The sequence below is a fragment of the Camelina sativa genome, chromosome 5, assembly GCF_030686135.1.
Source record: "Camelina sativa cultivar CO46 ecotype springtype chromosome 5, ASM3068613v1".
Lineage (NCBI taxonomy): Eukaryota > Viridiplantae > Streptophyta > Magnoliopsida > Brassicales > Brassicaceae > Camelina > Camelina sativa.
Window position 1 is genome coordinate 1,951,161 of NC_141884.1, and position 15,806 is coordinate 1,966,966.

Consider the following 15,806-nt stretch of genomic DNA (forward strand, 5'->3'; position numbering starts at 1 on the left):
CTCATTGTGCATCCCATCCAAAGCGGAGAACACATCGAAACCTTCTTTCTTAGAGACGATTAGTGCATCCTTCATCAGCTGGGTAAAAATAATAATCAAAATCTATATAGTAAAGTTACCAAAATTTGTAAAAATATTAAGGTAAATAGAATATAATGCAAGAGACAGAAAATAGTTGTTGCAAGCCATGATGTAAAAATATTAAGGTAAATAGAATATTAAGGTAAAAATCTTATTTTTTTTATTAAATAATAGTATTTTATAACTATTACCAATTATCTATAACTTTAACCAAAATATATCAAGTAAACTCACACATAATAACGTTAAAAAATAGCAGTTATTTGTTGACTGAATAATTTGTCAAAATTTAAACAACTACCATTAATTTCATAGTTGGACATAATTTGTACAACTTAACATATAAATGATGTCACCTTCCTCCGACACTTTCACTGGTCTCGCCCTCGAATTTTAGTTATTTTGTTTTTATTTTCTGAACTTTTAATTATTAATTAAAGATAAAATGTCAATTTATTCAATATAGTATATAAACTTCAAATAATCTATACTAAATAAAAGTAAAAGTTATAAGCTCCTAAGACTGTCCACCTAGGATTTAGAACATACAATCGGAATTCGACATCTCACAAAATTAACATTTTTAAAATTTCTAGAATTTTCTATATTAAGATTTTTTAAAACAATCAATCAAGATTTAACATGTCATTAATTAACAATTTTTAAACTTCCAGATTTTTATAGAAAAAGGAAAATTCTAAATTTATGGAAATAAAAAAACTATGTACAATATATCTCACATCGGCTAGAAATTTTTTAGACAATGGTTCCAAACCAGTATAAATAAAATTAATATGTTTCCAACAACGAATGAGCAAGAAAGCTTGATTTATCAGACATCTAACTTTAAAAGTTTTATTCGGTTTGATCTGGTTTTTTATTTGATCAAACTAAAATTTTAAAAATTTTCAAAAAAATATTATAATATTTAACTTTTTTTTTTCAAAATTTTAAATATTATAAATATTGAAACTTTTAAAAGTTCATAGCTTTTAAAAAGTTTTTAAATATTATAATTTTTAAAATTTAATAGTTTAAAATATTATAAATATTAAAAAATTTTAAAAAGTTCAAATCTTATATTTCGAATCTTTTAAAAGGTCCAAATCTTATATTTCGAATCTTTTAAAAAATTTAAAGTATTATAAATATTGAAACTTCTAAAAATGTGTGTTGGACTTAAAGTTTTCGTTTTTATCTGATGGTCGAGTGTGTGTTGGACTTGGAATATATAAAGCTAGCGGCGATCGTCTCTCTTGATCAAATGAGAGACAATTAATTATACAACGTTGAAAAAAGACAACGCTCTCTAATAGTACAATGTTGGAAAAAACGATAATTCAAAGTTTGTTTCCAACAATTGGAGATCAACAGTTGAGTTCCAAAGTATTAAAGAAAGACAGTTAATTCAGTCACGAGGTCCGGATGTCATTTATGTGGACTGGAAACGATATAGAAGATGAAGCTCAAAGGAAGAGAATTGTGTTGTCAATAAATTTGTATGGTCAAGTCCCCTGATTTTTCTAAGTTCTAACCTTCAACAGATCCTCTCACACCCATGTCATCAGCTTGGTGGAGATTCGACAAAGACAAATTCAAGGGCACATAGTAGCCCGGTTTTGTTATGTAATTCATCTGAATATGGCCTAGACAAAAGACAAAGCTCTTCTTTTTATTGACCAAGACCACTATTTTTGTTTGTAAGAAATGTAGCTACCATTGTCTAAAACAATTCAGTAATCAAAAAAGACAACAAATTTAGTTAAGTGAAAACGAAGAGACGAAAAATAATTTCTCATATCAATCAATCAATCTTTGAAAAAACAAATATAATTATTTTTATTCCAAAATAAGAGAAAACAAATATAATTCTTTTTCCAAAAAGAAAAAAAGAGAAAACAAATCTCTGATAAATTATTTTTATTTTGCAGCGTCGTAAGTTGTAACCTCTCAATGAAAAATCTCGTCCAGGTTCGCTCGCTCCCCTCCTTGTCAAATTTCTCATGTTCCTTTGTCATGTATTTGCAATTTCGCATTTTTCTTCTTCTTTCATCCGATGCAATCCTCAGGCCCGAATTCACAATTTCTTGGGTCGGCCATGGATTCTGATTGCTTGGAATCAGTGCCTAGTTTTTATTTTTTTTTGTTTTGTTTTAGTTTTCGATGCTTATGTTGACTAGTACTACTACCTTTTTTGCTTTAAATTCAGACTCTTTGGAGCAATCTGAGGAGTGGCTACTGATTCCGCCGCACAAGTCTGGATTTTTCTGGTATTGGTAATATCGTAAAGGTTATTGCTTTCTCTCTTCTAGTGTGTTGTTTGGGGGTGGATGGAGAACCAAGAGATCGTTACGGTGGAAGGAGTAGCTGAAGGGAGTGGTGTGGTTTTTGCAAGAGCGTCACCTCTTATAGCTACAACAACTCAACCGAGCAATTGCTGTGCTTGTTGTAGTGCAAAGAAACTGCAATGCAGGGGTAATAATAATAATGCTCATCTTAACAGACAGGATAGAATCGAATTGGGTAGACTTTTCCAAGGTTCTGTTAGCTCACAGGATTGGCAACTTTCCGAGAGGTTCATTCGTCTTGCTGATCCTCAGACTTTGAATGATTTCTTGTGTATTAGTCTAGATTCTATTTGGTTCTTGAGCACTGAGCACGAGTTTAAGGGGATCACGGGATTGATTTCGAAGATCATATGTCGTGGTGCTCATGACTATACTAGAGCTACGCTTAGGACTTCGTTTCTTGCTTCTTGTGTTTCTTCTTGCCACAGCCGGACTGCGAGTCTTGCTGATACTGTAACTCTTATGGCTCAAAGGTACACACATTTGGTTCTCTCATTAGATGATGGCAACGCATTTTTGGATTATTAGTAGAGAATTGGGTTTATGTTATGATTCCTTGCTTTTTATTCTGCTTCATTCGTTCACCAATTTGTGTCCTAGTTGTTACAGTGATTGGTTATATCTGCAAGTGTTTTAACTAGTTTGTTAATTTTGTGCTGATTGAAAGGTTTTGATATTGCTTGTACAATTCTCGGATTAGATCTCATCAATGCCTTTTTGGTTTCCCTTGCCTCTTGTCTTGTTTGTTTAAAAACATATATTGCCAATACTTATGACTTATTAGAGTGTTCTTATATAATTGTTACATGGTTATCGGATTCAAAGTTGGTTAGAACAAGGAAGTTTTTAACTAGTGTGCTATTGAGTGTGGTGAATTAGAAAAGAACGAGATGTAGCTATGTAGGTCTCTAGAGGTGCTAGTTTTTAAATCGATAGGTGATAGTGATGGCAAAAGCTGAATGTGCTGCATGTCTTTGCTTCCTAATCTTATTGAAGCCTTAACTTGTCTTTAGATGTTTACAGGTTAAACCGTTTAATTCCTTCCATGAACACATGCTAATCTCCCCAGAACATTTCAGTTTTCCAAAATAACATTTGTCTCAACATATTCTGCAATTGGTTTGGCTTGTAGCGTTACATTCATTCACAATTCGTGAGACTTTCCTTTCCATTTATTTTCACATAAAGCAATCCATGATGTTTTCTTGTATCTTTGATGTATCCATTGTTACAACTCACAAATAGACATTTCTTGCTCTACTGCTAAACTTCAATGCTCATATTCAATCAATTGTAATTGTCATGTTGATTTCCTCTCAGTCATAATTTTTCCATCTCGGCGTTTCCAGGTTGCATGAGCGTCTCCAAGAGTGTAACGGTGATGAGGTCCTCAAAGCAGAAGCTGATGCCAAAGTTCAAAAGTTTACTGAATGGGCCCTCAAATGTATAGGTTTTCACTCCCGATGCCAGGGCCCTAGAGATAAAGCTAACCAAGACTCAGCTGCTGAGATCCAACTCCAGCTTTCTGCTTTCAAGATGTTCTTAGATCTTGCTGGAAACCATCTATCAGGAAAGGATTTCACAGAAGCCTTTGATGCAGCTTGCTTCCCGCTTACGCTGTTCTCTACCTCGTTTAATCCTGGTTGGGCTTCTGGAATCTCAGCTACTGTCATTCATGGATTGCTTGGTATGTTGGTGGAAGGAGGCGCAGATAACGTAAATCAGTGCTTCCTTGAAGCTTCTCGTTTTGGGAGCACAGAACTTGTGCGCATCTTGTTGCAGGTAAATCTAATCCTTAATGATTGCTTGCAAGCTTCTTTGTGCAATCTAACTGAACTTTTCCATGGTACAGATTGCTCAAAGGAATAGCTTAGACGTGGATGTTGACTTAGCCCTGGGTTTTGCTTCGCATTATAGTAAAATCGAAACTATGAATTGCCTTGTGGAAGAAGGTCATGCGATTGCTTTCTTGGGTCCCTTGATGAGAGCAGCGGAGAGAGGTTGCATGCAAGTTGTTCAATGGTTTGTGAAAAGAGGTTGCCGTGAGATGGAGCTATGCTTAGCTCTCACAGCCGCCACTTCAAGCAGCCAGGTCGAGGTTGCTGCTTATCTCCTTCCTCATGTACCAAGACCCGTCCTCACTGCTCTCAGCATTGAAATCCTCAAAGCAGCCGGTGAAAGAAGTGGTGGTTCCCTCTACGGAGTAGAGTTTCTCCTAAAATCAGATTTCCTCCGGGATCCAGTAGCCACATATTCAGTTGCAGACACCATTGCAAAGTCAGAAGACGAGTCTGTTCCTTCACATCTTAAATCGTTTCTCCAAAAACACTGGTCAGAGGCTGCATTCAACCAAGGATTGAGGGAAAGCCAGGAAAATTTTATGAATTTCATGAGGGTTTTGAAACTTGGAGAGTCTGCAATAAGTCTAAAGGATCTCCCAGCACCATTGAGAGTAGCAATCGCCTACATGCCGCTGTACAGAGAGTGTGTGAAGGCGGGTGGGCGCCTGCTCTCACAGAATCTAAGGGGACAGCTTGTTGAAGCCGCAAAACAGCTTCAAGGGTTCGATGTGGCCTCAGAAGAAGTAAAGAAAGGTCATCATCAGCTCATGGCAGTTTTGGAGCATCACCTTCCTCTATTTTTGGTCAAAGCTTCTTCACACTGAGCAACTATGGATCCAGCATCTGAGCTATTGGCGTTAACACAAGTCGTTTTCTTACAATAGTTGAAAAAAATAAGAACTGAGAAACAACATACCACTACGGTTTTGGATTCTGATCCAGGTTGTGAGATGATGAATCAAAACTTCCTATGGGAATGTCTTTGTCAAGTCTCTCTAAATCTGTCTTTTATGCATCCTAAACCATGGGAGAGAATGATAATGAAAGCCTTATATATTATTATTTCATCTATAAATAAAAGCAATGCAGATTACATTACTTCATCTGTAATCAAAGTTACTACTTCTGTCTCATAGTCGTTAAGTCTCTGCAATCAAAGCCTTTCAATATTAAGTTATTATAAAGAAACAATGTCCCAATCTCATCTGGTTTTGTTTCAAACCATTAGAAAAGTTAAAATCAAGAAACAATGGAAACAATTAAATTCTCTTTATTTATATAGTTGTATAATTCTGCATCAACAAGAAACAAAGTTTTACAAATGAAATAGTATTAATCTCTTACCCTGAAACCTTAAAGTAAATTACAACAAGACAAAACTTCCTCTGTTTTTTTTTTAAGGATTTCTTCAATTAAAGAAACGTTTTACATAAAAGTGGAAGAAGAAGAAGAAGAAGAAGAAGAAGAAGAAGTTACTACTACATGTTTGGAATTAGAAGAAGGCATGAAAGCAAGAACCATAAGCAAAACCATAATCCCAATAGGAACCAAAAGCAGCATAAACGGAGGAGGAGGCAATGGGGGAAGAATCAAGGGTAAGATCAAGAGAGAAGCAGTGAGACCAACAAGCACAACCATTGATTCCAAACTGAAGTAACTAGCTGATATTAACCTCCTCGGACTGTTCTGTGACGACAATGTCCGAAACAGTTCTTGCTTCCTCATGATCGGAGCAGGAGCTGATCCACGAAAACTGATGTTCTTCCGGTTATCTCTTCTCATGTCCATGTTGTTGTTGTTGTTGAGTGAACAGTGTTCTTGAATGTTTATGATGTCGTTTTGTAGACTTGAGATATCACGAATCATTTGAAGGGAATTGATCTGGGGGAAATCAGATCGATGTATGAAGAAACAGAGTTGGACTCAAATGCATAAAGCAACAAGCTTTTTTTCTTCTTCTTCTTCTGCTGTCACAGAACGACAAGAAGATGATGAGATGGTAACGTTAGAAACCAAAATATATGGGGCTTTTATGAAAGCAAGAGGAAGAAGAATGAAGTTTCTTTTGTAAGAGAAAGAAAATGAAAAGAGAGAGAGAGAGGAAGATAGATACAGAGGAAGAAATATAAAAAAGAAATGGGTAGTAAAAAGAAAATATAAAGAGGGGATTAGACTGTTTTGTTGTGGAATCAGAGAAGAAACAGGAAAGAGAGGAAGGTTCACTGAATTTACAGATCTTTTTCTTCTTCTTTTTGCCTATGTTTTAAAAAGAAAACAAAGAATGGATTTAATTAAAAAAATTATTATCACTTTTTTTTTGGGAGGTGAGATGACAAAGTGTGTGAGAGAGGCAAGTTGCTGATTCTGGAAGGTCTGAAACAATTTCAAATCAGCCCCCAGTTGGGTTGGGTTCTTCTCCCCTAGACACTTTCTCTCTCTCTCTCTCTCTCTCTCTCTCTCGAGATGACGTAGCCTGGAATTTTATTTGGGGTAAGCCTCTGTCTGAGGTCGAGGTTTTTAGTTTCCTTTACGAATATTATTCATTTTCAATGGGTGGTTTGGTTTTATTAATTAACTCCATTATACTAATAACGAATCTAATAAGCTTTTAACATTTGTTCCTTTATTGTGTGTGTGTAGTCAAAGTTGTTTTATTTGACAAATTATATTTGAAAAGCAGTCGTGATTTTTTCCTTTTCTGAGTTGTGTTCGTAGGCTTTTTTCTAGTCTCCTACGCAAATTAAAAATGTTTTTAACCACTTGATGTTCAAAAAGACGAAGTTACTTGCCTTCTTCGTTGCATAGTTTATATACTTTGAATGCGGTGAATTACCAATTTAATGTTTTTCATAGGAGACTGTATAATAAATATAAATTATAGAATATATAATATATGAATTAAATTTTTAAAAATTTTCCCACCTAATAATAATGTGTGTCTATGTGTTTATCGACCGATGATGACCCATATTGTTATTCCTCTCCTCGGCATTTTCATGTGGTGCCTCTATCATATCATCGTTCTTAGTGGGACAGTTGGTCCAATATTTATTTCTTTTTCGGTTTTATGCTTTTATTATTTAGTTATAGCAGTGCAAAACTTATTTTTATATAATTTGAGAGACTCTTTCTATTATTAATATATATAATCTAATTAATTAGGTAGGCATATTTCTTTTCGTAGGATTTTTAAGGAAAAAAAAAAACTAAAAGTAAGTGGTGTTTTTTATAGAATGTTTCAACAAAACCGTGATATATAGTGTAAATCTATCGCATTATCAAGCATGATATTTGTTATATGCAAAATCATTGTCTTCTTTCAGTTTCTTTAAAAAAAAAACAAAAGATAAAGAATCTGACGTTTTACATCCATCATTTTTAAATTAAAAGTATATAATTAAGTTATCAAATGGGATTATATTTATACATACATATACATACTAGTTTTGGTAGCGTGTTTTAATTATGATTGAGGGAGGGACATGATAGTTTTCCGCAAGCAGTTTTGTTTTGGCCGTTCGGGTATCCACCAATTGACAGCTTACCAGAATTGTGAATCCATTAGACCATTACTCTCTTTATTTTTATTTGTTCAATCCAAAATAATTAAAAACACTTATTAGTTATCCAAATTCAATGAATCGCATAAATAACATCTCTGTTACGTCTTTTCTAAAAAAAAAAACAAGTTCAAACAGGAGGATTGTTTTCTTTTTTTATCAGCCACTAGCTCATTGACATTACTATTCTACAACTATAATGGCTCAAGTAGACATGTAGTTACAAACTTACAACAAAACTACTTAGTTTACCTCCCGCTATAAAAAAAAAAACAAAAAAACAAAAAAAAAAACTCTAGGCCTGTAAAAAAGATAGTGATGCAGTCTTAACTTAAACTAAACAAAAAAAACTTCAACTAACTATTATTAGAGTAATATAGATGGTAAGTACTAAGTAGCATAGTGATATCTTCCCGATACATAAAGATATTCATATCATCTTGTGGATATGTACTTGATTTGATATCTTTGATTTTATGTATACATGATCTTATGGTTAGGATCGATATGCCACTCGTGATTAATAATAACTACGTATAAACGTAAATATCTTGTTTATAAAATACTTGTTATAAAAATAAATATATATATAAACTACAAATCAAATTTGACTCATAAAATCATATCAATTTCATTAATATTTTTGTAGATTGTTAATTTTGTGGAAAAATACAAAATGTACATTGACAATGGTTTGTACATTTGGAGTATATTCAAGATCACCATTATAAATGTCAGTCGAGAATATCTCGATACAGCATTATATTAATGGCATGACGCTATTCAGATTTATCACCAAAAAATCTATTATTTAACATCTATGTAATGTAAGAATTTTATACAGAGAGCGCAATCTCTTATCCAAATCAGACAAAAGATTTTTATTCGTAGCCAAAACCAAGAAAGATATATGAATTAGGTGAAATAAATGTTTTTTTTTTTTGGTTCTGTTTTACTTTTATCCTAAAGATTCTATTAATTTAATTCATGGTGTCTATTTTAATTTTAGGAATTTAGAAAGAAAAAGAAAACAATTGGTGGAAAGGGAAAAGGTATATAGAAATGGCAACCCATGCATGATTGCCTTGAACATCGCAAACCCTCCCTTAGATTGCATGTCTAGTGGTATATGTAATGTAGTGGACCTCTGCAACAATATTATTCAACAAAATATTTATATTTTATATACATTTGCATAATGCATTGACATAATAAGATGAATTATTATCTCAATTAATTAACGACGAGTTTATATGATATGCCCACAGTTTTGCATCATATACTTGAGGTTTTTAAAATGATTAAATTCTATTTCTCAATTAAGAGTCACTCCCGCCCCCTTTTAATAATTTTAGTGGTATATATTGAAGAAAAGAATATAAAGTATAACTTTTGAGTCGGCTTCCGCGGATCATGTCTCATCCTCTTTGATGGCTGAAGCCCTGGCGATGCTACACGCCATCTCGCATGCTCGATCCCTTGGCATCACAAACATTATCTTTGCTACCGATTCAGCTCAGCTGGTCACAGCATTAACTTCGGATCTCCACCCAAAGGAGATTCACGGGATTCATTTCGATATCCTTGACTTTTCAGCTTCTTTCAAAAACTGTCTGTTTACTTTTGTTCCCCGTGATCTCAATCTTTTAGCGGATACCCTTGCTAAAGGGGCTTTATCCCATTTTGTAACGGGCCTGGCCCAAAACTAAGTTTATTAAATGAAATTATCGTTGCACAAAAAAAGAATATAAAGTATAACAAAAAAAATGTTGATATTAAATATAAATAAGCAATGATTTTTAAAAAGGTAGTGCAATGTGGATGAAACGGCACATGCCATTGTCACGTGGCTAGTTCCTATCGATTCAATGCATATCTCTCGACCAACTTGACTTATTAATATTCCTCGTACAACTCTCCTCCAATCTTAAAAGGTCATTTTTTTTTTTTTTTTTTGGACAAAAAAAAAGGTCATCTTTCTTCTTCTACGTTATGCGAGTATTTATAGTTTTATACATTTCATTTTCATTTTCTCTTATATTTTATTTATAAATACTTCTCTCTTTGCCAAAATTTCCCCAAAATTATTGTTTTTTTAAATCTATAAGACACAGAGTATGTTATTATATCAATTATTCTTAATTATTTTAAAATACACACATATGGCTCAAACAAATTAATTTATTCAACAAAAAAAAATCCCTATATTAGTGTCAAAAAAGAAAAATACTTCTGATCATATTGTATTTATATTATTTTGCTAAAAATCAAAATTCTTTTCCTCTAATGTTCTAAGCCTAAGGTAATTAAGCTAGCGTTGTTTTCCTAATAACATCCATTTTATAATACTGTACTTCTGATTTAAAGTTTTACACGGTTTGTGATATTAATTAATGAGGTACTACAACCGTGGACGGTGGATCCTCATCACCTAATCAGTATAGTTAATATATATATATATATATATAATCATATGCTTTACCTAATTGTTAGAAACTATAGTTGATAAATCAAACTCTAAAGTAGCTAGTGGCATATACAAAGTCTATAAAGTATTTATTATCTTCAGGATAAAGATAGGAATATATGGGGACATATACTTTTGTCTATTCTGTTTCAAAGCTTTGTGCTGAAGTCTGAGCTAGCAAAGATATGACCAGACTGAAAAGGGAATTAACAGGAAGAGAAACAAAAATACGCAAAATACATGCATCTGCTGGTGAAAGATTATATGATTCATTGCACGTATCTTACTTGATGATTCTTTTTTTTTAGTTTCACCTCCCCTGTCATAAAAGATAAGAAAAATAAAAAATAGCTAGAGACAATAAGAAATTTTAAAAAATTCTTGCGTCATTTCATTTTCGATATAATTCAACTTTTGCCAGTATTTGTTCTGAATCAGTTAAATATTTTCATTTTTTTTCTTTGGTTTTGTATGAAAAACATAAAAAGCTAAAGAAACTGTTATTAGTAGATAAAATAAATAAAAGGGAATAACAGAAAAAAAAAAAAGAATAAAGATGAAAATGATGAATTGATATGGAGGAGTAGGACCCAAGATTGTAAGCATGGTGGCTTGTGTGTTGTTACTTGTTACAGTCTCGTTTTCAATCTTAATTCAAATTCTGTGTGCTTCTCACTTTTTTCATCTATTGAGTACTAATACCATTCTTGGTTTTTTAAAAAATTTTCAAACCCCCTAAACATCAACTTTTTTAAAAAGTTGGTTGGTTGGACCAAAGGTAGATGTCAAATTGGTTTCTTCACTTTTTTAATAAGGTATAATACATAACAACCCAAAAAAGCTAGGGTAAATCGTATTTTTAAGAGAATAAAATCCGACATTTTAGACTAGCTAAAAAATTCCATATGACTTTATTTAAAAATTAAAAATATGCAACTGCTATGTAAATAAATTCTTTAGGAATATATAAAAGTAAGCATATTAGTATATTACCAACAAAACTATGTATTCTTTTTCATTTTAATTCCGACTAATTTCCAACAGTAATTTTAGATCAGTGAACGTCTCATTGCTGAAGAATAGAAATGTTCTTTGCTACAACATTCAAAGTTGAAACTCATAAGAGGAAAAGATAAAAATTCTGATGTCAGGGTATATATTAAAAGTTTTGGTGGTAATTAATAGTCAAAGAAGACATTTGTTTTGAACGTGTGTTTTTTTTTAGTGTGTGTGGGGATTGATTCAATGTATTGTTCCAAGTTCCAACCTGTTGACTCTTTTTATTTTCCTTTTCTGAATTATACCTTTGATTTTAGACCCTTTCCTCGATCGAACCTTTTACTACAGTGTCTTACTAAAACATAAGTAAGCGTATAACAACAATCTCTCAAAATTGCATCGAACTGATTATGACAATTTCAAAAGGCAAAAATATAGTAACTCTTTTAAAACGTGATCGTGATTAAAAGAACGTTTGATTTCGATTTAAAAAAGTTTGTGGTGTTCACCCCTCTGTGTAAGAAAAATCATGAATACACTAAAAACCAACTCTCAAAAGCAGAGTCAATAAACCCTGATAGATTATTTCAAGAAAGAAGAATTTGAAGAAATTGTAACTAGTCTTCTTCTTCATCCACCATATCACATTTTTGCTGCTGCAGCTGCCAAACGCTTCTTCTTCTTCTTGACACTAGCGGATTTGTACCCGCCTTTACACGGTTTCCCCCACGGACTTGTTGATGTCCTTCCTCGGCTTCCACTACTTTTGCTTTTTCCTTCACCTCCACCGTGTGGGTGATCACACGGGTTCATCGCCACTCCTCTGACTTTGGGCCTTATCCCCAACCACCTACTCTGTCCTGCTTTCCTAAGCTTCTTCGTTCCGTGAGACGGGTTTGATACTGTGCCAATCGTAGCACGGCACCTGGCGTTGATCCACTTGGTGTTCCCTGATGGAAGCTTTATCAAGCATTTCCCTGAAGCAGGCTCCTTTAGGATCTTGGCGTTGGTTCCTGCAGCTCGGACCATCTTGGCGCCTTGCCCTGGGTTCATCTCGATGTTGTGGATGATTGTTCCGATACGCATCATACCTAGTGGCATAGAACTTCCCACCATTGAGTTGATGTCCATGTGGAGCATCTCTTCTTTCATCTGCGCCACCAATGATTTGTTCTGTGCATCAGCAAAACCTGCAAAACACCAACAGAGAGATATTGATTTTGACACAAAGCTAGATTTGAAACTCTGGATCTCCATCATGTAGTTAAGTAACTTTCAAGCTGTATATACCCAATAGAGCTTAATCATAATCACGGAAACCACATAGACTAGAGAAAACAAAGTCCCATAAAGTAAGATACATGCATCGATTTAATGCACTCATCAACAAGCAAATCTGAGGCAGCCAACACCTAAGTTAAAGAAAAAGAATATCATACAATAGGAGAAGAATTTGACACAAAATAGCACCAGATTTGCAGCAATCCAAGAAGAGATCTATACAAGTTTTAAACACTTAGACAGAACAGAAGAGGCTAACAAGAATACTGACTAAGGCAAATCACTAGAACTGTAAAACTCAATGTGCAACAACGTTAATCAAAGCTATACACCATCTCACAACCCACTCTTTCCAAAAAAACTCATTTTGATGATCCAAATTTGAGCATTCTCCGGAATTAAAAAAAAAAAAAAAAGAGTAATAGCAACCAAACCTGTAGAGAAACTGCGAAATGCTGGACGAATAACGCTGTTGAATAAAGAAGACGAAGCAGTAGTAGCTCGAGCTCTGCATAACGCCACAAGCGCCGACATGGAAGTGAGACTGCTCTAAAACAGTGAGAACAAAAAAAAAGGTAGGGTTTTTATCGCAAAAGACTCTATAGCTCCAACGATCTATCAAATAAATCACAAAAATAGGGCTTCTACGCGTGATTTACATAGAGCGTAGGATGACTTACTTTGAGATCGAGGACTAAACAACCTGAGAGATGCAAAATCGAACAAGAGCCGATACAGAGAGAGAGAGAGAGAGGCGCTGAACTGAATCGAAGACGAAGCGTAATAGACTAATCAAACCGGTTCAGGCTACCCGGTTCGAACCATCCATAAAATCGGGAATATATTGGTTTAGACCGGTTCAATTGCAATTAAACCTAGTTAGACTAGACCGTTTTTTTTTTTGAATTGCTATGGGATTTTAACATTTGCTTGCTTTCGACTTCTCCTCTTCTCTAATTTTTTTTATTGATGATCGGCTTTAATTTAGTTGGTGCTATTGGGTTTAATTTAACTAAGATTCATTCATACATGATAAGACCATATATATTAAATTGTAATCGACAAATCACCATGCAACACCAACATAACCAAGCGAACCAGACCACAATAAATCTCTCGCCTATAAAACCACACTGAATATTTTATTTTAGTATATCATCAATACCCAACTCTTGTCTCGCGTTGTATTTTAGTATATCAATCACTTAAAATGCGCATTCGCCATTTTATTCAAGTTGAATAACATATGATTTTTAAAAATATTTGAAAAAATCAATATGAATCAAATAATTTTAAGAATGTTTCAAAATCTTCTAAATTATTAAGTTCAATACTCTCTCTAAATAGAAGAGAAAAAAGAAAGAAAAAATGAGCGGTGTATATTGACACAATTTGTACAATTTCATGGTTTGCGAGGGTGATATCGAACTTGAGAAAACATATTAATGAACTTAAACATCATTAGTTTAAATATGATTGGATTTATGCAATTTTTGATTTGTAAATCTATTTAGGATTTGAAAAATCTTATTGATTATTTTTTGGATTCCAAACTTGTGTTTGAAAAATTCCTGTTAGCCTCTTCTGTCTAAGTGTTTCTGTCTAAGTGTTTAAAGTTGAAATTTTTTTCTGAGGATTCCAAACTTGTGGATGCAACAAGTTACTTGTGGTTTAGATGATGAGCTAGCGTGATTGCTTCTCTTTATTATATGATTAAAAGAATAAAAGTTTGTATCAGATCTCTTCTTCACAACTATATTTGCACAATTTAGTTACCCGAAACTATGACTACTTCATGTTAAGATACACCTGTTGTGTTGGAAGAGTTCATGATCATTAGAACCTAGGATCGCTGCTAATTTAGAGCTTAAGCTTGAATCTCCGCAACTCTAGTGCTGTTTTGTATCCAAATATAAAGTAGTTAGACTAGAACCGTTTTATCCATATTATCCACTCAAACATATAAAGTAGATTTTGAAATCCAATAATAAATCACTAACGCATAACAAAATATTTTAATTAGTATTTATAAATTATGGAACCAATAACACATAATTTTGATAAAAATTTTTAAGTTTCAGATTAAATAATATATATCTATATATTTTTTGAATTTGCAAATCTATTAAATCTATGATCGAGTAAACCTTTAGACAATCAATTAGGTTGGATCATGTTTATACATTTGAGTTGGTTGGTATTGACATTTTTTTGGACACACAAAACGGAATCCTAAGTATATATGCAAATTACTTTATACTCCCTCTGTTTCACAAAGAGTGTCATTTTAGAGAAAAAATTTTGTTACACAAAAAGTATCATTCTACATTTCCAATGTGCTTTTTAATGCTATATTTTCCTTTTTACCCCTAAACCCACAGCTCTTTTTATTAAATTTAAACCTTTAATCACTTCTTAAATAAGGGCAAACATGTATAATTCAAACTTTTCTTAATTTGTGTGAAATGTGTCAGAATGACACTCTTTGTGAAACAGAGGGAGTATATAATAATAATAATAACAATAACAATAATAATCCCTCCTATAAAAAGTTTTTTTTTGGAAAAACAAACATTGGTTTTGTACTAAAATTAGATTCAAATGCCAAGATATATGAAGGCAAAAAAAAATTCATCTGCGCCAACCGCCAAGGGTAATTTTGTCAATTTAACTCCTGAAATTCGGATAAACATACGGGTCGTTTTTATCCAGTAATCTGACCCGGTTTCAGTTTTTAATACCAGCCATTCAATATTTTCTTGAGATAAATATCAACCGTCCATTAGCTACAGTTTTACAAAACCTAAATTGGCTGCTCGTGTACTAAAAGTAAGCGACTAGCGATGAATCGAAAAAGAAAAAGGTCGAAGACGACGACGATAGCAGCAGCGATAGCCAATTTGATTTCGGCACCGACAACGAGTGGGCTCAGTAAATTACGTGTCGAAAAAAGAACCAGAGTGGGACGTCGATAGCTTTGATCGTGAAGAATTCAAAATCAATCTATTGTTACAATAATATATGTAATATGTTACATTACATGTATGAGTATGTTACGTGTATGAGTATGGCTTAAAAGTAGTATTTCAGTATTAAGAGATCATAATTGTTCTCAAGTTCAATGTGTTGAGGTTAAGTTTTGAGGTTCGAGTTTGGTTATAAAAGTCCATTAGTCGAGAGGTTGATTAGCCGGAAGTGGATTTCAACTGTATGCAGTATTTCCAACTTC

General features: G+C 33.3%; 3 protein-coding genes across 6 annotated transcripts; 1 reads left to right on the forward strand and 2 right to left on the reverse strand.

The window, feature by feature from the left end:
• Window positions 1-1,811: 1,811 nt before the first annotated feature.
• LOC104784932 (ankyrin repeat protein SKIP35) lies at window positions 1,812-5,368 on the forward strand. 3 transcript variants are annotated; one of them, XM_087451809.1, is made up of 5 exons: window positions 1,919-2,052; window positions 2,291-2,556; window positions 2,713-2,902; window positions 3,779-4,211; window positions 4,282-5,368. In XM_087451809.1, the coding sequence occupies exons 2-5, from the start codon at window positions 2,412-2,414 to the stop codon at window positions 5,092-5,094; spliced, it is 1,581 nt and encodes a 526-aa protein (XP_087307935.1). In that variant the 5' UTR covers window positions 1,919-2,052; window positions 2,291-2,411; the 3' UTR covers window positions 5,095-5,368. The 3 variants fall into 3 exon arrangements, with proteins under 3 accessions (XP_087307934.1, XP_087307935.1, XP_087307936.1); XM_087451810.1 differs by having other exon boundaries at window positions 1,972-2,052; window positions 2,708-2,902; XM_087451808.1 differs by having other exon boundaries at window positions 1,812-2,052; window positions 2,291-2,902.
• A 152-nt stretch (window positions 5,369-5,520) lies between these two features.
• LOC104784933 (ARGOS-like protein) lies at window positions 5,521-6,284 on the reverse strand. Its single transcript, XM_019245645.2, has one exon. The coding sequence runs from the start codon at window positions 6,134-6,136 to the stop codon at window positions 5,696-5,698; it is 441 nt and encodes a 146-aa protein (XP_019101190.1). The 5' UTR covers window positions 6,137-6,284; the 3' UTR covers window positions 5,521-5,695.
• A 5,472-nt stretch (window positions 6,285-11,756) lies between these two features.
• Window positions 11,757-13,390, reverse strand: LOC109133056 (large ribosomal subunit protein uL2my, C-terminal part). Of its 2 annotated transcripts, none has more exons than XM_019245648.2 (3): window positions 13,258-13,390; window positions 13,012-13,121; window positions 11,757-12,486 (listed from the first exon to the last, which is right to left on the reverse strand). In XM_019245648.2, exons 2-3 carry the CDS (start codon window positions 13,109-13,111, stop codon window positions 11,939-11,941), a joined length of 648 nt encoding a protein of 215 aa, XP_019101193.1. In that variant the 5' UTR covers window positions 13,112-13,121; window positions 13,258-13,390; the 3' UTR covers window positions 11,757-11,938. The 2 variants fall into 2 exon arrangements, with proteins under 2 accessions (XP_019101193.1, XP_019101192.1); XM_019245647.2 differs by having other exon boundaries at window positions 13,012-13,126.
• Window positions 13,391-15,806: the final 2,416 nt, after the last annotated feature.